General features: G+C 44.6%; 2 protein-coding genes across 3 annotated transcripts in view; one reads left to right on the top strand and one right to left on the bottom strand.

Annotated features, from left to right (window-relative positions):
* The window catches only part of LOC144892253 (uncharacterized), a 350787-nt gene that overhangs the window by 45120 nt on the left and 281329 nt on the right, over positions 1–24338 (top strand). The gene's annotated exons all lie outside the window — the stretch shown is intronic.
* COMMD7 (COMM domain containing 7) overlaps positions 2287–24338 on the bottom strand; it is a 55182-nt gene continuing 33130 nt past the window's right edge. For both annotated transcript variants that reach the window (XM_068117309.2, XM_078777906.1), the window contains 4 exons: positions 17150–17240; positions 6802–6851; positions 4693–4741; positions 2287–3092 (listed from right to left, as the gene is read on the bottom strand). In XM_068117309.2, the coding sequence (XP_067973410.2) occupies positions 3016–3092; positions 4693–4741; positions 6802–6851; positions 17150–17240 (267 nt within the window). In that variant the 3' untranslated portion in view covers positions 2287–3015. The remainder of the gene's footprint in view (positions 3093–4692; positions 4742–6801; positions 6852–17149; positions 17241–24338) is intronic.

The following is a 24338-nucleotide window of genomic DNA, read 5'->3' as shown; positions in this document are numbered from 1 at the left end:
GGCACCGAAGGGGACAATGACACGCCCGGAATGGGAGTACTCAGTTTTCACTCCGGTTTCTTGTTTGTCCGGGCGATATCTCAGCCATCCTTTGAGCTAGGAAGCTAAAATGTCGGCACAATAGTGAGCACGTGCTTTGGAAAAAAGTGTATTCATTGTTTTTTGATTAATCAATTAATTGTTTTTATTTAATTAATTGATTAATTATTTAATTATTATCGACTTATTAAGTACTTGTTTATTTCCTTTCTCATCTGAGCAATATCTCAGGCACCTTTTGAGCGAGGAAGGTGATATTTAAACAGGACAATAACCAAGTGATTTGGCAGTAAAGGGTATTTTGGATTTATTGATTAATCAATGAATTATTTAATTTTTTCGATTAATGACATAATTAATAGATTTTTTTAAAGTTACAGATTTGGATGAAACAATGGTGGTTTACGTATTGTATTAGCCAATTGATTAACAATTTAATTATTTTACGATTATTATTTATTTATTTTCGTTATTAATCACTTATTTATTTTCTTTCTCATCTGGGCAATATCACAGCACCTTTTGAGCTTGGAAGCTGATATTTGGACACGATAATGACCAAGTGATGTGGCTAGAAAAGATATTTTAGATTTATTGATTAAGAAATTAATTAGTTATTGATTAATCAATTAATTTTAAAAAAAAATTCAATTAATGACTTATTTAATTACTTTTCAAAAAGTAACAGCTTCAGATGAAACACTGGTGGTTTAGGTGTGCTATTAGCCAATTGATTAAGAAATTATTTTACGATTATTGTTTATCGATTTTAATTACGCAATTAATCAATCAATTATTGTACACCTCTCCCTCCCAATACCGTCCCTATGTGCTGCACGGCGGTATCACCGGGCGCCAAAGGTGTCCTGGAAATGCCGCGCTGGAGGATTTTATTTATTTATTTGGCATGGGGGCGGTGTACTTTGAATGTATCTGTACTTGTCTCTTTTGATTTTTGCTAACCCACAGAAGATCAGGCAATGGTCTACAACATGGAACATAACTCTCAGTTCCAATGCATACGTGCAATTTTTTTTTTACCGTACCTGTATTTGGCAGAACAAATTAGAAAGCAGACTTCGAGACAGACACACTCTTGGAAACCTCAATGTATAGCAATACTGTGCTTTGGCAATGAAATTGGCAAAATCATACGTCGTCTCATCCCACGTGTGCAGCGGGGTAAAACGATTGTTTAAATTGTCTGTCAGTCCAAGAAAAATTAAAATCATTCCAAACAGGAAAGACTATAGGGACTTCATACAAGACACAAACAATAGGCACGAATAACTAATGACCAAAATGCATCAATGGCGGTAAAATTTAGATTTGATTGTTTGGGTTTTATTTTCTGCGGCCTATAAAAATCCCCTTTCATTGCAATTGAACTATATATTTTGAACACTATATAGCACAAATTGGCTTGTTGGCATTTCCAAATTTGTATACCGTCTAGACCAAACAAAGGCGCCGCTCACACTGCCCCCATGACTCCCAGGCTTTAGTGCGGAGACTCTCACAGATCTACTTCCACCAGATCAATATCGTGCACGTGAGAGGATTGAACAGCAAACAGAAACAAGTAGTTGCCTTCCACAGAATATTGTGTAAGAGTGTTGTCATTTCCATGAAGAACGATCAGCCTGTCGAGCCGTATCAAGGTTTCTTCAGTGCATCCTTCCCACATCCTTTTCCTCAAGACTGCGAGAGGTAGTGTTCCATGAACTCTCTAATTACCCTGCGCATGCGAAGCGAAAAGCGGGATTAAGTAATCGGTTCACTTCTGTCTGTCTTTCGGTCCATCCACAAACATCAGTTTTTAATCGAGGAACAACTTAATTTCAATTGAATGGTATATTTTGAACACTAATTGGAACAGGAACCTGCCGTTTTAGTTATTTGCCTTTGACCTGATCGCACATGCGAAAGGAAGTCATAAAGGACACAAATAACAGGCAAGAAGACCTAACGAAACGTGTTAGATAAGGTGGTGTAAAAGACGCTGCTTCAATGGTGGTAAACTTCGATTTTTTTTAAACATATGACCTCTAAAATCATTATTTTATTTCAATTGAATTATATATAATTGCACACTTCACGGGGTGAGGTGTTCTATGAATTCTCTAGTTTAGTCTACTTTCAGTTTTCGGTTTCCTCATAAATCAAATCCGTCGCCATTTCCAAACTGTTCAACTTCTTCTTCCTCACTCTATGTCGGTCCCAAACTCACTTGTTCTCGCCTTCGAGATCATTCTCATGTAGGTTTATTGGAGTCATGTGGTCGATTGGCATTCCAAGAAGACCTGCTGGTTGTTATATTCAATTCCATCAATTTATAGGTAAATTAAGTTTCTGGAATTCATTTTATACTGGACAGGGAGGAAGAAAGTGGCTAAATTGATGAAAATGGCACGTAGGGATGATGGGAGTGATGGAATGGAAATGTGCGATGGCCCAGCAAGTCGGGAGATAAAATATAAAATTCCACCATTTGGAAGTCCATATGATGGCAATGCTCATGGCTCATGGAAGGCTCATGGAATGTGGGCAAATGATGCCAATGGATCTTTGGCAAAGTGAAATACAAACACCGCTGCCAAAACGGTGCTCTTTGAGCCGAAAGCATGAAGTCGAGTTGAAATGATTAGGTAGGTATATGCTTTGCACACAAAGGCCTACTTGTTTGCCTCGTCTTTAGTGAACATTTTAAATGCACAAATCATTCAATTACTGTTGCAAAATTTTTGAAATCCCCCCAAAAAACAACAATCGTCAAAAACAAACAAAAACCAATGACAAATTGTCATCATCTTGCCTGATGACCCTTGAACTGGAATGTTTGCCATCCATATGGACGAGGGTCTTTGAAAACTCAGCATGGCTTAACCACCAATTTCCAAGAACCCGTTATATAACAAAGCAACGTGTAGAGCAGTACGTGGCAATGGCCACGGGGGCCATGTCGTGGGGTCTTGCTCACTGCAGGTTGCTCAGGAGGGCACGGGCCCGCTCCATCTCATGCAGAAAGTTGTAGAACTGCGGCATCGTGAGCTCTGTGAGGAGAGGAATAACTTAGGGGCCATAACCAGTACATAACACACACACTCTCACACACACACACACACACACACACACACACACACACACACACACACACACACACACACACACACACACACACACACACAAAAATGTTGGCGGAGTGGGAAAAAAACTTCAGACAAGTAAGGGCAACAAGGCAGGATTGGGGAGAAGAAAGAGTGAATGTTGGAGGAAAGGAGTAAAGTTTATCTCTCCCCACCCTTACCCCCATCCACCAATATTCCCCTATTTTACTATGTGTACCATTCTGAAGGAGAGACTGCAACTTTCCAAGTCAATGCTAAAGCTTCCCAAAGCGACCCGCTTGCTCCTTACCTGTTTACCATTGCCTTGGACTACACCTTAAGAACTGCGGCAGAAGACTGGGATGGTTTAACTCTCCCGTCTCTCTCTCTCTCCATACAGTGGCCTGCAACAGAATTCACCCCCTCCAAAGTTTTCATATTTTGATGCACCACTCATTTATTCTTCTCTTTTCCCGCCTGTGGAACCGCTTTCCACACTCTCTTCGATCCAATTCTTCCCTCCGGGTCTTCAAGACAGCTATTCACCACCATCCCCCATCCAAACCCATGATCGTGGAAACACGTTCTCTGGAGTGATGAATCGTGCTTCAACATCTGGCAGCCTGACAGATGAATCTGGGTTTGGTGGATGCCAGGAGAACGCTACCTGTCCGAATGCATTGTGCCAACTGTAACGTTTGGTGAAGGAGGAATAATGGTCTGGGGCTGTTTTTCATGGTTCGGCCTAGCCCCCTTCGTTCCAGTGAAGGGAAATCTTAATGCCACAGCATACAATGACATTCTAGACGATTGTGTGCTTCCAACTTTGTGGCACCAGTTTTGGGAAGGCCCTTTCCTGTTTCAGCATGACAATGCCCCCATGCACAAAGCGAAGTCCATACAGAAATGGTTTGTAGAGATCGGATTGGAAGAACTTGACTGGCCTGCACAGAGCTCTGACCTCAACCCACAACCCAATCAAACACCTTTGGGATGAATTGGAACGCCGACTGCGAGCCAGGCCTAATCGCCCAAAATCAGTGCCCGACCTCACGAATGCTCTTGTGGCTGAATGGAAGCAAATCTCCGCAGCAATGTTCCAACATCTCGTGGAAAGCCTTCCTAGAAGAGTGGAGGCTGTTATTGCAGCGTGGGGGGTAGGGGGGTGGGGTGAACTGCATATTAATGCCCATGATTTTGGAATGAAATGTGTGATGTTCTGGTGTCCACATACTTTTGGTCAAGTAGTGTAAAATTATACATCGATTTAAAGATAATTCTACTGTTCATCTGACGACATAACTCTCAAGGGTGAAAGAAGAGTTTGTAGAATAAAAAGAAAGGTTACCACCTTCGCTAATTTCTCCAAATATACACTCTGCAAAAATGCACGGCAATGCTGGGTACCTTTGCTCGTAAAATACATTTTGTTTACAAAGTGGTGCAAGCAATTTACACTTTCTGATAATTGAATGTCTTCTTTCGGTGTGACAGCTCCGTTGCACTCTCAGTGCTTTCCGACAGCGCACAACAGCGCAACACTCACCCATGTAAACGTTCTCCACTTTTCCTCCTTTCTTCACGACGAGCTTCAACTGAGAGAAGAAAAAAAAACAAAAAAACAAAAAAACGAGCTTCAACGAGCTTCAACTGAATAATAACAAGAAATGATTATAAATACAGGGACACATTGCTAATGCATGGATCTTTGATGGACCGACACAGAAAAAAAGGATTAACTGCTGCCATCAACCTCGTCATGGTTCTTAAGAAAAGCTGCTGAGGTAGCTCTCAAGCAGGGAGGGAATTCAGAACTAGGGGAATAATATATGTTAATGATGATGTCATCGGTGCCTTCGTTATGACATCATAATTTGACAAGTATAACGCTTCATCCTATCTGTATGAATTGTTTTTTTCTCTGCAACTGTTGGTCTGATGGACACAAAATTTTCACCATAGGAGAGCCTCCTCCTGTAGAATATTTTAATGATAATCATGATGTCATAGGTCATGTGATACAGGTGCCATCTTGAAAAAAAAACAAAAAACGTTGCACGTCTATATCTCCGAAACCGCTCCGTGGAAAAAATAGAGACGAGGCTCGTTGTAAAGAACTCCACATGGGGAATAAGTGTTGTTAACGATGACGTCATTGGTGCCTTAATTATGACGTCATAATTTGACAGGGACAACGCTCAGTCTGATCAGTTTGAAATTTCTTGCGCGTGATCTACGCAACAATTATATTAGAGAATATAAACTTATGATGTAATCGCTCACGTGGTCTGGCAGCCATATTGGATCAAAGAAAAAAAAACCCTTCAAAAACAGAAGAGTTGGCTCGCACCAAGTTGACTGCGCAGGGTAAGTATTCTATGAATACCATCGAGTTTAAAATAAAGTATTTGGTATGACTCAGCTGGGGTTTGAACCACTCACCTCCCAGACTCAGAGCAGACGTTTTAACGATTACACCACAGAGTATGGTTTGCCCATGGTACCGGTATGCAATAGCCTTACTTTATTTACTAACGGATCTTTCACATATATGTGTGAATGCGAGCTCATAGGACAGTTGCCTCAACTTCCCTTCCGAAGAAGGGTATACTCGTCAATGAGAAACTCTACCGACAACACGGCAGGGCAGTTTATGGTTGAACAGGGAATCCAACCATGTGTCGACAGCTCAGAGGTGAGTACAGTATCTCGAAGCTATTCCGTGAACCTCAATCACCAATTAGACATCTTCATTTTGTCTCATGGGCGTTAGTGGCCTGTGTTGAGAATGTCGGTGTGTGTGATTGCTCATAATGGAAGCTATTTTTTCCAGCCACTAACATCAACTAGAAAGAGCAATCGGAGATTGCAGACCTTCGCCAGGACGTGTTTTCAGTGGTTAAGGTTTTTGTGTTAAAACAAATATGGCGGCCAAATGACATAACAGATGACGTCATCTTTTTTTTCTCCACCAATTTATCCCTAGATGATGCTCAAGAAATTTCATCTTGATAGGATGAAGTTTTGTACTTGTCGAATTATGACATCATAATGGAGGCACCTATGACATCATCATTAACATACGTTATTCCCCATGGAGAGTTCTTTACAATGAGCCATGTCTCAATTTTTTCTATGCAGCGCTTTCAGAGATAAAGAGGTGCAAAAATTTTCGTTTTTTTCAAGATGGCACCCATACCACGTGACCCATGACGTCATAATTATCATTAAAAAATTATACAGGTGGAGTTGCACCTCTGGTGAAAATTTCCTGTTAATCGGACCAACGGTTGCAGAGAAAATTACATTTATTCTGTGCGGACAAACGAACAGACAGACAAACAAAGGACTCAAATGCAATACTCTCTCCTCAGGGGAGGGCAATTGGACATTTTCATTAGACACCCATTATACATCCCAGACATTGCAAGTACGATTTCGATAATACCCTGGCATAATCGGTCAAGCATCACAAACGTACAACTTTTTGAACATTCCGCGTATCTAATCTGCAAATATAATTACTTTGTTGGTTTGGACACTGTAGTGAGGAAAATTTTGCAGGAGACTAGATGTACTTGATGCATAAACAGCAGTGGCAATGTGCATGACATTAGAAGAAGGAAAAAAAACATCACGATTCCAGGTAAGTTACCTGTAAAAATAGGTTCCCAGCTTGCTTCACCTCGCTGCTGCCAGCACTGACTGCAACATAATGCAGACTTGTCAGAGGCCCAATTTTTTTAGGTCGAGTCCCCCTGTTTTAGGTAAGCATAAATATTGTAACAGATTAAGTTAAACTAAGTTAAAGGAGTATAAAAGTTAGTATTTGGTTGCATAACCCTTGCATGCAATAACTGCATCGAGGCTGTGACCCGGTGATGTCACCAAACTCTTGGTATCTTCCTTTGAGATGCTTTGCCAGACTTTACTGCAGCCATTTTCAGTTGTTGTTTGTTTTGGGGGGTTTCTGACTTTAGTCTCCTCTCCAGCAAGTGAAATTCATGTTCCATTGGATTTAAATCAGGAGACTGACTTGGCCAGTCTGAAACATTCCTTTTCCCCCCCTGATGAACTCCTTGGTTGCATTGGCAGTGTGACTTGGGTCATTGTCTTGCTGCATGGTGAAGCGCCGTCCAATGAGTTTGGAGGCATTTTCTTGTACATATGCAGACAAAATGTTTCTGTACACTTCCGAATTCATTCTGCTGCTGCCATCATTAGTTACATCATCAATAAAGATGAGTGAGTCAGTTCCAGAGGCAGCCATGCAAGCCCAAGCCATTACACTACCTCCACCATGCTTCAGAGATACACTACATGGCCAAAAGTATGCACACATCCCTTCTAATTAGTGGATTCGGCCTGGTGTTGCCTTAACAGTTAGGGTGCTGGCTTGGGATCCTAGAATCCTGAGTTTGACTCCCGGTCGATCGTTGAATTAACGCCAGGGGGGTTGACTCAGCCTGTCATCCTTCCGAGGTCGGCAAATTGAGTACCAGCTCACTGGTAATTGGGGCACTGCATCAGCAGCACAAACGTGCTTCCAGAGAAATGATGCATATATCTCTGGCCACAGGCTGCATACGAAACAACAACAGGTGGAAAACTACAATTGCTGGAGTTGTTGTTTAAGTGTGAATGCAGCTTTATTCAGAGTCTCCTTGATATTGATATACAGTACTGTAGCCTCTCACGAAGATCAATAGTTGAATGAGAGTCGACATATGATGATATATATATACACTAGATGGCCAAAAGTATGCTGACACCACTTGTAATTAGTGGATTCGACGATTTCAGCCACACCCATTGCTGACAGGTACAGTCACGTGAAAAAGTAAGTACACCCCATGTAAAGTTTTGACTTTTTCAACATATTTCAACATACAGCTATTTGATCTTCATTTCAACAATATTGATAGATAAAGGTGATATAATATAACAAATATCATGAAACATTTACATTTTGTAGTCCATTGTATAATTTAAATAAACATAAATGCAAATTTCGCATGTGGAAAAAGTAAGTACACCCTTGGCTCTAATAGGTGGTATTGCCCCCTTTGGCAGAAGCAACCTCAAGTAGGCGTTTCTTATAACTGTCTACCAGTCTCTGACATCGACTGGGAGAAATTTTTGCCCACTCCATGCAGAGTTATTTCAGCTGTGCGATGTTTGAGGGGTTTCTTGTATGCACAGCTCGTTTCAAATCCCCCCCACAACATCTCGATGGGATTTAGATCCGGGCTTTGACTTGGCCATTCCAGAACCCTCCATTTCTTTCTTTAGTGGATTTACTGCTATGTTTAGGGTCATTGTCATGTTGCAAGGTCCACCTTCGGTTGAGCTTCAACTTTCCGACAGATGGCCTCACGTTATCCTCAAGCACCCTCTGGTACAATGAATAATTCATAGTGGAGTCTATGATGGTGAGCTGCCCAGGCCCTGATGCAGCAAAGCTGCCCCAAACCATAATATTTTCACCACCATGCTTTACAGATGGTATCAGGTTCTTGTGGTCAAATGCTGTCTTTGGTTTTCGCCAAATATGTCTTCTGGTACTGTGGCCAAATAGCTATACCTTTTCCTCATCTGTCCAGAGCACATTGTTCCAGAAGTGCTGGTCTTTGCCTAGGTGTTCATTGGCAAACTTTAGTCTTGCCCTGATGTTCTTTCTGGACAGCAAAGGTTTCCTCCTGGCACACCTCCCATGTAGATCAAATTTGTGCAGCCTCTTTCTAATGGTAGACTCATGCACATTGACATCAACAGTGGCAAGAGCTACCTGTTGGTCCCGTGATGACATTCTGGGGTTCTTAGAGACTTCTTTCAGCATCTTGCGGTCTGCTCTCGGGCTGAACTTGCTGGGGCGGCCTGGCCTGAACAAGTTGGCAGTTGTTTGGAATCTTCTCCACTTGTAGATGATCTTCCGGACAGCCGAATGATTGATTTCAAATTGTTTGGAGATCTTTTTAAATCCCTTCCCAGACTCGTCGGCATCTATAACCTTCTCTCTGAAGGCCTCAGAGAGCTCTTTTGATCTAGGCATGGTGACGCCGCACACTTCAACAACAAAGAGCAAACCAAACTAAATGTCTCAGGTTTAAATAAGACAGGTTCCTCCAAGATCCTCTATAAGAATGTTCTAATCATTTGCACCTGAGCTGGTGCACCTGATTCAAATTTTATGTATTTGAAGTAGTGATAAATGTAGGGGTGTACTTACTTTTTCTACATGCGAAATTTGCATTTATGTTTATTTAAATTATACAATGGACTACAAAATGTAAATGTTTCATGATATTTGTTATATTATATCACCTTTATCTATCAATATTGTTGAAATGAAGATCAAATAGCTGTATGTTGAAATATGTTGAAAAAGTCAAAACTTTACATGGGGTGTACTTACTTTTTCACGTGACTGTATATATAATCAAGCACACAGCCATGCAATCTCCATAGACAAACATTGGCAGTCGAATGGGTCATACTGAAGAGCTCAGTGACTTTCAACGTGGCACGGTCATAGGATGCTCCCTTTCCAACAAGTCAGTTCATCAAATTTCTGCCCTGATAGAGCTGCCCCAGTCAACTGTAAGTGCTGTTATTGTGAAGTGGAAACATCTAGGAGCAACAACAGCTCAGCCACGAAGTGGTAGGCCACATAAGCTCACAGAACGGGACCGCCGAGTACTGAAGCGTGTAGCGCATAAAAATCGTCTGTCCTCGGTTGCAACACTCACTAACGAGTTCCAAACTGTGTCTGTAAGCGACGTCAGCACAGCAGCTGTTCGTCTGGAGCTTCATGAAATGGGTTTCCATGGCCGCGCAGCCACATACAAGCCGAAGATCACCATGCGCAATGCCAAGTGTCGGCTGGAGTGGTGTAAAGCTCGCCGCCATTGGACTCTGGAGCAGTGTAAACGCGTTATCTGGAGTGATGAATCACGCTTCACCATCTGGCAGTCCGACGGACGAATCTGGGTTTGGTGGATGCCAGGAGAACGCAACCTGCCCAAATGTATAGTGCCAACTGTAAAGTTTGGTGGAGGAGGAATAATGGTCTGGGGCTGTTTTTCATGGTTCGTGCTAGGCCCCTTAGTTCCAGTGAAGGGAAATCTTAACGCGAAAGCATACAATGACATTCTAGATGATTGTGTACTTCCAACTTTGTGGCAACAGTTTGGGGAAGGCCCTTTCCTGTTTTAGCATGACAATGCCCCCGTACACTAAGCGAAGTCCATACAGAAATGGTTTGTCGAGATCGGTGTGGAAGAACTTGACTGGCCTGCACAGAGCCCTGACCTCAACCCCATCGAACACCTTTGGGATGAATTGGAACGCCAAATGCAAGCCAGGCCTAATCCCCCAACATCAGTGCCCGACCTCACTCATGCTCTTGTGGCTGAATGGAAGCAAATCCCCGCAGCAATGTTCCAACACCCAGTGGAAAGCCTTCCCAGAAGAGGGGAGGCTGTTATTTCAGCAAAGGGGGTACCAACTCCATATTAATGCGCATGATTTTGGAATGAGACGTTTGATGAGCACATACGGGTGTGATGTTCGGGTGTCCTCATACTTTTGGCCATGTAGTGTATATTGGTCTCATCTGTCCATAAACTCCCTCACCCCTCCCCCCCTCTGTACTTCTTGCCAAATTCTAATCTGGCCTTTCTATTTTTGGTGCTGATGAGCAGTTTGCTACTTGCCGTGTAGCCTTTGTAATTCTGCTGTCAAAGTTTTCTGCGAAAGGTAGATTGTGATACTTTCACCCCTGAACTCTGGAGGTTGTTGGTGATGTCACTGATGGTTTTAGTGGTTTTCTTCACAGCTCTGATAATTGTTCTGTCATAAACTGTAGTTGTTTTCCTTTGCCGACCTGGCCATTGTCGATTGCCAAGTACACTGGTGGTTTCTTTCTTTTTCAAAATATTCCAAATTGTTGTATTTGCTATACCAAATTGCTGTGCTCTGGTTCCAATTGAATTTTTCTCTTCTTTCAGCTTCCAAATTGCTTGCTTTTCTTTCATAGACAGTTCTCTGGTCTTCATGTTGGTTTATGTCGACTGACCCCAGGGGTAGACTCCCAAGGCAAAAGCAAAGGCTAAAAACAAGACGAGACATTCACAGCTCTTTTATCTGTGAACAATCAATGCAACAAGAAACACCTGTCAGTCATTTCTTCCATTACTTATGCTTACCTGAAAAGGGGGGACTGAATATAAAAGTGTTATTGTTCTACAATGATACAACATATATGCATAGAAATAACAATAAATAAAAGCTGACCTTCTGTACTCTTGCATCATATTCATACTTTGATCTCAAATACAAATTTCTTGAGTATATAGCAATAAAAACAAATTTGACTTCACTTTTCCAATACTTATGGAGTGCACTGTATGCAAGTATGTAAGTATGTATGTAAGTATGTATGTAAGTATTGTTGCGGAACCCAACGTCGGCCTATGGTTCCCCTTTGAGGGGGGATTAGTCCCCTCGTTTGTGACTGACTGACGTGGTCCCTGAAGCTGCACCGCGACCTCCGGAAAGGCCGGTGCACAGCCCCGTTCGTACCGCGGACAGATGTTACTTGATTGCCGAGCGGTGTTTAGCAACCGCAGCACGAACTGTTACCAAGACTAACCCAATCCTGAAACGTTGGCCAAAATCGTGCCACAGGTGTCCAATGAGGGAAAAGACAACAACGACGGATGTAGAGGAAAGAAAGGCAAAGGGTAAGAAATACAAATATGATTTATTTACTATTTACACAATTGAAAGCAACCAAGGAGGAGGAAGAATAAAAAAATAAAAACAGAAGAGGCAGAAGCGGACACAGTGCACCTTAGCTTACCTATGCAGTCTTACTTAACCCAGGACAGAACAAACAAAAGACAGACTCACACGAATGGGGAATGAAGGCAGGAACGATTGGCTGGAAGGAAGGGAAGGTCCAACTGGAACCGGAGCACGGTCGGGCCGGGAGTGAGCAGCCGCCGCCCCCTTCTCGATCGGCACGTTCAGCAGCCGCCGTTCCTTCGCGGCCACGGTCGAAAACTGCCGTCGAAGCTCAAAGCTGTGGTGGTTTAAAGCTCATGGGACATCCCTCTCTCCTCTCCTGGATCACGCAGCTCGTCTCAGATGCGTCGCGTGCTTTTTAAACGCTCATCCTCTGTGCTCATCTCCGTAGCTCATCTTGACTCATCTCTTGCGCGTCTCTCTCATGGGGGGCGTCGTGGTGCGGGTTATATAGGCCACGCCCCTCAACCTTCGCGAACCTACTCGATGGTTCTCCCCACGCCCTCTCAAAGCCAAACCCCTCGTTCTGGGTTGGTCGGCAAGGGCTGGCTCACTCCTCCCCTCTATGACGAGGTGGAGACACGCCTTTCTTCTCCGAGCCGACCGCGTGCTCAATGGAGGCAAATGCAGTTGGTAATAAAGGCTTTAGGAATGGGAATGAAAGTGAATCTACTCTATTTGAATTCGGTGCAATGGAGTATTAATTAATGGAAGACAAAGCCTTAACCTAATACACAGAATAAGGAAATAACTACCAACAAGGAGGAAATCTATGATTGGCTAACGTGATTGTTTATGACCTAACTAAGGGACGCCCTTTGACCTTTATACACAACAACTGGAGGAAGGAGGGTGATATTTTTTACAACAATAAAAAAACACAATTCTCATTTCCACAACAGTATGTATGTAAGTATGTATGTAAGTATGTATGTAAGTATGTATGTAAGTATGTATGTAAGTATGTATGTATGCGGTGAAGACCGCTGGATGACGGAAAGCCGAAACGGTCCTTAATTCCGAGGCGCGTAGCCAAATTTGGTGGTTTGTCCGTCGCGCGTGGGTGAAGGAACCAAAGCAGTTACCTGAACGGAAACCACACAGGTTTATTCTCGGACCCATGAACAAAGAAACACACACGACAAATAAAATGCAAAAATAATGAATTTAATGAAAGTAAATATAAGGGATAAAATAAATGCGGAGGTGAACGTAATATTTCATACTTGAGGATGCTCAATTCAGACACAAAGACGAACAAAGGGGAAAGATAAAATAAAATAAAATAAAATGCTTTATAGAGTCGGCCGGTACTCAATTCTGGTCCAAAAATGCGCCTGGGAGCTTGATGGTCTCTGCAGCCCGTGCGGAAAACGCTCCGACAATGGCATCGAAAATGCCCAGGCGTGAGCAAGCAGTCAAACGGCCCTTCCTCGCTTCCACTGCCAAGTGTAACGTGGCTCCAGCTCCCCCGAAAAGCACCACAGTCCAACAACACCCCCTCCTCCAATGTTGCAAACGTTCCACAAGCTCCGAAAAAGTCTCCTCACAAGCACACACGAGCAAAATCGCACCGGCACGAACAAATAAAAAATTGTGCTGCTTTCTTGTTCATGCCGAGAGATCGAGAGAGCCAAAAGGACCGAGCGAGAACAAAGACCCAGAGAGAGACTCTTATTCCTCCCTCCTCTTCAACTTTCTCGATGCCGTCACTCTGGCCAATCACAAGCCCCATTGAATCACCCTGTGTCTCCACGACCAATGATGAAGCTCGGGGCGTGGCCTGCCGGTTACGATCCTTTGAAGGCAGGGTTTAGTTGTCGATTGAGAATGTTCGGGCTTCTGTCGGCAATTATGCCAGTTCGGGTTGGTTAATGGACGATTGTTGTTATTGTTGTAACGAGGGTTTTTATGGACGGCCTTGATGTAGTTTGTAAAAACGTAGGGGAAAAGTCATAGGGGAGCAATCACATAATGGGGGAAACTAATCTTAACCCCTATCTACTTAACACAGCTTCACCCCCCCCCCCCACCCCACCCCGTGTGAAGACACAAACAATTTAAGCTTCGGTTTCCCGACTTAATATATCGAGATGTCTCCTACGCGTCCACGGTCCATGCTATGGGATTCCATCATCTTTTTTTTTTTTCTTTTTTTTTTGTATACTGAATCGAGGCTCGTGAAAGAGCTAACATTTACTTCACAAACAAATCAACCAGACAAACAAAATATATAAAAAGAGGGAGTGGAAGACAAGATGGGGAGAGAAGGGGAAGCACACGAACACAACATTTGAGAGCAGGGAGATGTGTGGGAGGGAGAGGGCTTGGGGGGAGGAGGCGTGGGAAAGGGGGGGGGGGGGGTGGGAGAAGTATAAAACACAAGGACACCAAGGACTTCCAGGACAGAAATTGGTATTTCAAAAAAGTGGAATTGGGGTGAAATTAGCGGGGGTAGAAAAGATCAAGGTTTTGGATAGGGGAAGATAAGAGATGGTGGTGAACAGCTGTTTTAAAGACCTGGAGGGTGGAGTGGGATTGAAGAGAGTGAGGGAGTTTGTTCCAGAGGCGGGAGAAAAGAGGAATGAAGGAGTGAAGGTGAGCAGAGAGTCTTGATTTTGGCAGTTTAACCATAAGAGGGTTGCAGGCAGATCATGTGCGACCTGTAGGAATATTTGCGGGACAGAGCCCAGAGAGAGCTGGGGGGGGGGCAAGGCCAGAGAGGAGTCGGTAGAAGACGGAAAGACAACCAACCTGCCTGCGGTGAGTGAGTGAGAGGCCCTTGGAGTTAGCTTCATCGCGGGAGATTCCAATGATTCGGAATGCTTTGGTTTCAACAGCGTGAAGACGAGCTAGGTGTGAGGCAGGAGCACCAGCCCAGAGGGGAGAGCAGTATTCCATTGAGCTGCGGATGAAAGCCTTGTATGTGGTGAGGAGCTCAGGTGTGCCAAGGAAGGACTTCGCACGACGGAGGATGCCCAGTCGGCAACTGGCTTTGGAGGCCAGATTTGAAATGTGGTTTTCCCAGGAAAGCTCATGGCAGATAGTGAGACCCAAAAGCTTGAGTGACAGAATTTATTGGAGAGGATTATTCAGAAAGTGTATGGGAGGGTTGTCCAGTCGGTCTTTTCGGAGAGACATCGTAAGAGTGTGAGATTTGTCAGGATTGAAAGACATGTTCCACTTGTTTGCCCAGTCTGTGATTTTGTCCAGGTCTACAGAGAGCGAGGAGGCTGCAGACTGCCGATCTGAGGGATGAAGAATGGAGCGACAGAGAGCAGAGTCATCAGCAAAGAGATAGAGAGGATTTTCAAGAGAGTCAGAGAGATCATTGATGAAGACCAGAAAAAGCACAGGGCCCAGAACACTACCTTGGGGAACTCCATCTGAACAGGAAGAGGAGATGAGAGAAACCCATTCAGGGCCACACGTTGACTACGACTAGAGAGGAAGTCCGCCAGCCATGCGTGGAGATTTCCATGGATACCAAAAGAGGAGAGTTTGGTGAGCAGAGTGGGGTGCCAGACCATATCAAAGGCACGTGATATGTCAAGGGAGACAGCTCTAATTTCCTGTTTGGCATTGAGGACCTCCATCCATTGATGAGAAAGCAGAAGCAGCATGTCCAGAGTAGAGTGACCAGGTCTGAAACCAAATTGATGATCAGAGATCAAGCCATTGGAGAAGAGGAAAGATTCCATATCTGAAGCAATGATGGATTCCATGACTTTGCTGATAATTGGGAGAAGGCTGATTGGTCTGTAGTTGCTGGGATCTGTTTTTGCACCTTTTTTGTGCAAAGCGGTGATGTTGGCAGATTTCCAAGCAGATGGCAGATGACCTTGAGCAAAAGAGAGGGTGAAGAGAACAGAGTGAGGGAGTGAAAGAGCGGAAGAACAGGATTTTAGGACCCGTGGGCTGATGCCGTCAGGTCCAGTTGCAGAATCAGAGTCGAGGGTTGACAGAAACTTTTCCACCTTGTCAGAAGGAAAGGACACAGAGTCCAGGAGAAGCTGGGTACGACTGGGTACGGTGGGTACAGAGAGGGATGGGTTTGGGACACAAGATTTAGAGGCAAACACAGAGTTGAGGCATTCAGCTTTTTCACGTGCGGAGTCAGCCGTGTGGCCGTTTGAGGTGAGGGAGGGGATGGAGGGGGATCTACCCCCACAAACGTAACAGTATGCAAGTATGCATGTAAGTATGTATGTAAGTATGTATGTATGTAAGTATATATAAAGCAGGGTAGGGCAATTATAGTGTAGGTAAGAATCAGCTAACATGCTGAATGGAGAAGGTGGATCAGACTCGGCAACGGTTGCGAGAGTGAGATGTCCATGGAAGAAGTTTCGGGAACTGAGTGGCATGGTGATGAGGAGGGGAGTGTCGTTGAAGCTGAAGGGAAAGGTGTATGCTGCATGTGTGAGAAGTGTTATGATTTATGGGAGTGACACATGGGTAATGAACGTAGAGCAGCAACGAAGGCTGGAAAGGGTGGAAATGCGAATGGTTCGGTGGATGTGTGGAGTATCGTTGAGAGAGAGGAAGACAAATGATGAATTGCGAAAGATGATGGGAATAGAGCCTGTGATGGATGCTGTGAAGAGAAACAGGTTGAGATGGTTTGGTCATGTGTTGAGGAAGGATGAAAGTGACTGGTTGGGAAATGTGATGTAGTAGAGGACGGGGAAGGTAGTGGAGGACAGGGAAGACCGAGAAAGACTTGGCTCAAGGTGGTGGAAAAAAGAAACACGGGCAAGGGGTTAACAAGGGGAGATGTAGAAAATATGGCAAAATGGAGAAGATTGTCATGGGGTCCGCAAGGCTAACCCCCGCTCTAGCAGGGAAAATGGCCTTAAAATGCCTGTTGTAGGATTGGTTCGGGCTGGAGATGAGAGGAGAGGGGTTGAGGGACTGTGGACTGATGGGTAATTTTGCTTTGCCTATTTGGCAATTATCATGGAGGGCCATGTATCCTCAAACGATCCTTGACAAGGCTTGTGATAGGACATTGATGGAAACTGAGACTTTCAAGGGAATATTTAATTTTGGGTTTCCAATCATAAGGCTGCGTTTCACTTTGCTCAAGTCATATTATAATTGCAACAAACCCAGTCAGAAAAACAGTCATTTCTGGATGATACAACTGCATTAACCCACCGCAATCAGAAGGAAACAATAATCTGCATATTCACCTCCAAACCTCCACTCCATATCGACGAGTCGGTTGGTGGTGACACCTTGATATCCTAGCTTTGGGGAGAGACTCCATGCTTTGGGGTTCCACTGCAAACCAAGCACAAATCTTCATCACAAAATGACATTGTATTGCAAAGGCACTAAATTATGACAAGTGCTCCATGTGATAAGCAGCCGCGCTGAGGTACAATCACATCATAATTGAAGGATGTGCATACATTTATGAACCCCAAATGAACTCGACACTACCTTGTTAGTTGGCTCATGTTGGTCAGAAATTGTAATACATCCGTACAACACAAATTACTCATAAATACCGTGGATTTGTGTTAAAGCTAATAGTGGCTATATTGCATCAAGAAAAGTGAAATTAAAATGCAAAATAACCAATCAGCAGCTTTTCAAACACAGCGCAGGAAGCGGCCACCATAAAAAGGAGACAGACAGCATGATTCGCAATATATGTATGCATGTATGTTGAGTACCAGCTTGCTGGGATGAATGATCCCGGTGTGTACCCCGATATAGAATAGGTACACCATATCCCTGCGCATCGTAAGAGGCGACCAAGGGTTGGCGTCAGGAAGGGCATCCGGCAATAAAAACATTGCCTCAAACAGGGAAGCATGATTGCCACGGGGCCCGCAAGGCTAACCCCCGCTCCAGCGGGGAAAATGGCCTTAAAACGATCATTCATTCATATTCATGTGTGTATATATATATATATATATATATATATATATATATATATATATATATATATATATATATATATATATATATATATATATATACACACACACCTATTCAAAGCGCCTTTGGGCTTCTGGAAAAGCGCTATACAAAATAAATGAATTATTATTATTATAATATATATATATATATATATATATATATATATATATATATATATATATATATATAATAATCCACAACTATATATATATCTATATATATATATATATATATATATATATATATATATATATACAGTATATATATATATATATATATATATATATAGTATATATATATATATAGTATATATATATATATATATATATATATATATATATATATATATATATATATATATATATATAGTTGTGGATTTGAGAATTGTTGTAAACTAGGGCATTGCCCGTACGTGGGTGCCCGTTCCTTGCCAAAAAAAAAAAAAAAACGCTACCCGTACGCTCTACCCCGCCCGTACGCCCGTAAACAAAAAAAACAACGCTCTTCGCTTCCGCCCTTCGCTCTGACTGAATTGGGAGAAATAATGCGCATAAGAAATCGAATTACGTACCGTAATGGCGGTCAGCTCGTAACGCGCTCAGCTCCGCTCGTCTCACATCGGCCACGCCTACGCAACAAAGCGTTCTGTGATTGGCTGCCGGAAGTGAAGTCTTCACTGTCCGGAAGTTCGCAAATCGCAGTTACGATGAATCGTTTTAATTTAATCGCAGTTTGAATTCGTTTTAAAACATAGTTTAACGGCAACATAGTTTTCCAACGTGAAATAAATGAATACGCTGTCAAATGTGCCGTCCGAGGCAGAGTCTGATCGCCACGTTCGGCACACGTGATAGCTCGCTGCTCTCTGATTGGTGAAGCGTTTTTTGGACATAGCTCGGTAAGTACTTCTCCGATTAATTTAAAACCTTGAAAAGGCACATCCTCGGGTCCCCAGCAATATACCTGGCAAGTTTCAAGTATATCGGACCGGTAGTTGTCGAGAAACAGCGGTCACAGACAAACACACAGACACACAGACACACAGAGATTACTGGAATTATAGATAGATATCACCCTCTGTAAGTGTAATGATTCCTTGTAAATATCTCCGTTTTGTGTGTAAAGGTCAAAGGTCGTCCCCCTTAGTTAATCCATCGCATGCACGCAGAAAATCATATACCCTTCTAAATAGTTATTTCCTTATTCTGTGTATTAGCTTAAGGCTCTGTTTCCCATTAGTTGACTCTGCATTGCATCAGATGACATAAGATAGGATCCCTCCGACGCCCCCATGGCATCTTCAAAATGCCAGTAACTTTGGGTGGGGTTATTGGCATCCCCATCGCCCTAAACTCCATTACGCACGCGGTCAAGCCCACGAACAAGGGCGTTGCCCGCCCCTCGTCATCAGAAGGTGGAGCCAGGAAAGCCCCGAACGACCAACCACAAATCAGTGGGTATGGCTTGGTAGGGCGTGTCATATAACCCGCGGAGCGACGCCCCCACCTCAGATGATTGGGAGATGAGTTCAGATGCGTCAGAGAGAGTCCACCGGTGGTTGTTGCTGAGAGTAAGAGAGAAGGGAGAAGTTCATCAAAAGGAGTTTACCGCAGCTTTGGACAAACCGGAGCTGAACCAACGGCAGTTTTGACCACAGCAGCTTTGAGCGTCGCAAGCGGTTTTTGGCCGCGGCTACAAAGCGACGCCGCCGTGCGAACACGCCTGCGGAGGGGCGGCGGCTGCTCACTCCCGGCCCGACCATTCTCCTGCTCCAACTGAACCTTCCTCCCCTTCCATTCATCCCTGCCTTCATTCCCTGTGTAAGTCTGATTGTCGTCCGTCTTCTGTGTTGTCCTGGGGTTTAAGTAAGTCTGCATAAGCTAGTGTTGCACTGTGTCTTCTGGTCCTTCCATCTTTCTGTCTTTATTTTCGTTTCTTTCCTTCTCCTTGGTTCTTTTGGTCTTGTACATAATAGTTAGTAATAAATTATATTTGTTCTTCCTACCTTGCCTTTCTTTCCTTTACATCCGTTCGCTTTAGTGATTTCCCCATTGGATACCTGTGGCACGATTTGGCCAACGTTTAAGAATCGGGTCAGTTACTTGCTAATGGTTCGCGCCGCGGCTGCTAATCCGCTCGGCAATTAACATCTTGTCCGCGGTCGCGAACGGGGTTGCTCACCTGCCTCTCCGGAGGGAGCTTGGGCAACTTCAGGACTCACGTCAGTCAGTCATACACAAGGGGATTAATCCCCCCTTCTTAAGGGGAAAAAGGCCGACGGAGAGATCCATAACAATATATAAGTTCAAAACACACCTGGTCACAAGTGTGCCGCACTGGTCACAAGTGTCCTCAGTCGAGGTCCTCAGCATCATCCCATTTCGGCCCTTCAACCTCGATACGGTCAGCTAAGGTGGGCCAGCAGGGGCACATACACATCCACATGCAGCAACTGCACCTGGATGCGTACATACCCCCACCCCCAGCCAGTGCGAACAACAACAACACCTCCACATCCAGAATCCACAGCACCAAACAAACATGGTGGAACACTCAAACACCCACCTTTATACCCTTCACCACTCACCAAAAAACACACCAGATCATTCATACACACACATACACACCCATACACACATACACACACAACACCAACCAACCAACCACCTACCCTTACATCATACACCACTCAACACACAAAAACACACACTCATGCAAAAATTAATTCATGCAAAAACACACACCCTCACCCACTCACTCATATACACAAAATAAGAAATAATAATGGTAGCAAAAAAACCCCCCCAAAAAAAACACACACAACCAACCTACACCGTTCGACGTGCCTCCGTAAACTTCCTCCGATATCCAAAATGAGCCTTTCAAGGCAACCTGGGCCACCTTGTCACACATCCTCCTTCTTTCTGTCCCACACACTCCCAGCCTAGCAAGAAATGCAGAAAAGGAATTGCCAATATACCCTCTACACCCCACCTCAAATGGCTGACACGAAACTCGCCAACCCTTCTCCCGGCACTCTGCCTCCAGCTCACTGTACTTTCCTCTCTTCCTCTCGTGCACCTCCTCCATGTTCTCTTCCCAAGGTACCGACAACTCCCCCTAAGATGACCTGTCTTGTTGCACTTGACCAAATGACAATGTCAGGCCGCAACCTTGTCACACAGATCTCCTCTGGGAATACCAATTGTGGCTTGAGGTCTGCCACCACCTGCCAATCACAAGCATCTGACAGCCCTCTTGCTTTCCACCTCCTCCTCTTTCCACCTTTCCACCTCATATATATATTGCAGAGGTTGTGATTGTGGAGGGGTAGTTGTGGAAGTTATGAACAGCTTTAGATTTCTAGGTGTTCAAACCTTTGATGATATGACATGGTCCCACAACATCGGATCCATGATAACAAAAGCACAGCAGCGCCTCTATTTTCTCATATGGCTGAGAAAATTTGGACTGCACACTCCTACACTTGTGAACTTCTATCGCTGCACCATTGAAAGTATACTCACAGGCTGCATCTCAGTCTAGTATGGGCATTCCACCATGCAGGACCACAAGGCCATACAACATATTGTTAGGGCTGCACAAAAACATTATATGCACAGATCTCCCATCCATTGAGGACATCTCCACTAACAACTGCCATAGAAAGGCCCATCGTATCATAAAAGACTGTTCCCAACCCGCACATGATCTGCTTTTACTCCTACCATCAGGCAGACGGTACCGTAGTTTTCCGACTCAAACTACCAGGTTCAAGAACAGTTTCTGCCCCAAGGCTGTCCGGATTTTGAACAGCCACTGAGTTGGACTACGCTGTTGTTACCTCCGCCACCGAAGGTGGATGGAGGTCATTTTTTCACCCCTGTCTGTCTGTGAACAGGATATCTCAAAAAGTTGTGGACAGATTCAGACCAAATTTGGTGGAGGGGTTGGTTATGTGACAAGGAAGAATCGATTTCAATTTTGGTGAAGATTCAAATCTGGATCCATATCAATTGAGACACAGCTAAGTGGTAATGACTCACGTAGTATGTGGCAGGGACTACACATAATATCGGACTTTAAAGGGAGACCCAGCTGTGTAGCTAACGTTGCAGCCTCCCTCCCAGACGAGCCAAATGGTTTTTAGGCCCGTTTTGAGGTTCATAACACCAACCTCCCGGAGGGAGTCACCACCACCGCCGACCCGTCCAGCACTCTGGCTGTCACCGAGGCCGACGTGCGCAAGGCATTCAGGCACATCAACATCCGCAAGGCGGCCGGACCAGACGGCATCCCAGGCCGAGTGTTTAGAGAGTGTGCGGCGCAGCTGGCTGGTGTGTTTATGGACATATTCAACCTCTCCCTTTCTACGTGTACAGTCCCCCCCTGCTTTAAGTCATCCATCATTGCTCTAGTGCCGAAGAAAAGCAAGGTAGCGTGCTTGACGCCATAGCCACAACACTCCACACCGCCCTCACCCACCTGGAGAAGAGGAACTCCTAAGTGTGGATGCTGTTTGTAAATTACAGTTCAGCATTCAATACAATAGTCCCCTCCAGACTCGACACCAAGCTAAGGGGCCTCGGACTTAACCCCAGCCTGTGCAGCTGGAACCTGAACTTTCTGTCTGGTCGACGCCAGGTGGTGAGGATGGGCTCCAACACCTCTGCCCCTCTGACCCTCAACACAGGAGCCCCGCAGGGTTGTGTACTGAGCCCCCTCCTCTATGCCCTGTACACCACGACTGCGTGGTCACGCACAGCTCCAACTCAGTGATTAAGTTCGCCGACGACAAAACAGTGATAGGCCTGATCACCGACAGGGACAAGACGGCCTACAGGAGAGAGGTCAACAACCTGACACAGTGGTGCCAGGAAAACAACCTCTCTCTCAATGTCGAGAAAACAAAGGAGCTGATCATGGACTTCAGGAAGAGAGGAGAGAGGCTAGACCCCATCGCCATTAACGGGTCTGCTGTTGAGAGAGTCAGCAGCTTCAAGTTCCTCGGCGTCCACATCACCGAGGACCTCACTTGGAACGAGCACACCAGTCAAGAAGTGAAAAAGGCTCAGCCTTATGGTGTGGAATCCCTTGAACTCAAGGTGTGGAACATGGTTCTATTCTCGAGATATATATATATATATATATATATATATATATATATATATATATATATATATATATATATAGTTGTGGATTTGAGAATTGTTGTGTTTTTTTTGTATTGTTGTAAGTGTAATGAATTGTTGTAAATATCACCCTCCGTGTGTAAAGGTCAAAGGTCGTCCTCCTAGTTACTCCATATACATACACGTAGCCCTCTTAAATAGTTATCTCCTTATTCTATGTAGTTGAAGGCTCTGTTCCCACTAGTTGACACTGCATTGCATCAAATGGAAATAAGGTAGAATCCCCTTTCAATTGCCCCAGAACCCGCATTGCCAACCGCATTGCCAACCGCATTGCCAACCGCATTACCAACTACATTTGACTCCATTATGCACGTGGTCAGCCCGGCGAAGAAGGGGCGTTGCCCGCCCATCGTCATCCGAAGGTGGAGCCAGGAAAGCCCTTGCCGACCAACCAAGGATGAGTGGGTATGGCTCAAGAGGGCGGGGTTATAAAACCCATCGCATCAGCCCCCACCGAGGGAGATGCGTAAGGGGCCAGACGAGAGAGAGAGTTCTGAGGGAGGTGCGCTGGGCGAGAGGCAGATTCTGTGGAGTGTAAAGAGAACTTCGGAGACGCAGGAGGCGGAGGACGAATAAAGCAAGCTGCCGGTGTGAAGCCGAATACGTGGAGCTGCCGGCTCCTCGTTGCCAGCCCGGAGTGGAGCTGTTTCCTGGGATTTTCGCCTCGACCCCAAAAGCGTGGACCGGAGCGCACGCTGGGAGCCGGACCTCGACGCCTACCATCTGCCTGGCCCCTTTCTCTGCCTTCCCAACCATCGATCCCTGGCATCCATCTACCCCTATTCGTGTGAGTGAGTTCGTTCTGTCTGTCTTGTCCCTGGGTATAAGTTAAGCCTGTTTAGATAAGCTAGTGTTGCACTGTGTCTTCTGGTTCTTCCTCCTTCTGTCAATTATTTTATTATCCTTCCTTCTCCTTGGTTTCTTTAATTGTGTAAATAGTTAGTAAATAAATCATATTTGTATTTCCTACCTTTGTTCTTCTTCTTCATGCTCATCCGGTTGCTTTAGTGATTTCCCTCATTGAATACCTGTGGCACGATTTGGCCAACGTTAAGGATCGGGTCAGTCCTTGTTAATAGTTCGTGCCGCGGTTGCTAAACCGTTCGGCAATTACCATCTGTCCGCCGTCGCGAACGGGGTTGCGCTCCCGCCTCTCCGGAGGGAGCTGTGCAGCGTCAGGACTCACGTCGGTCAGTCACGAACAAGGGGACTAATCCCCCCTTCTTAAGGGGAAGAAGGCCGACGTCGAGATCCG

Source organism: Myxine glutinosa, chromosome 5 (genome assembly GCF_964187855.1).
Source record: "Myxine glutinosa chromosome 5, kmMyxGlut1.1, whole genome shotgun sequence".
NCBI classification, from domain to species: domain Eukaryota; kingdom Metazoa; phylum Chordata; class Myxini; order Myxiniformes; family Myxinidae; genus Myxine; species Myxine glutinosa.
The sequence above is the reverse complement of the archived record's forward strand: the minus strand, read 5'-3'. Positions and strand labels throughout refer to the sequence as shown.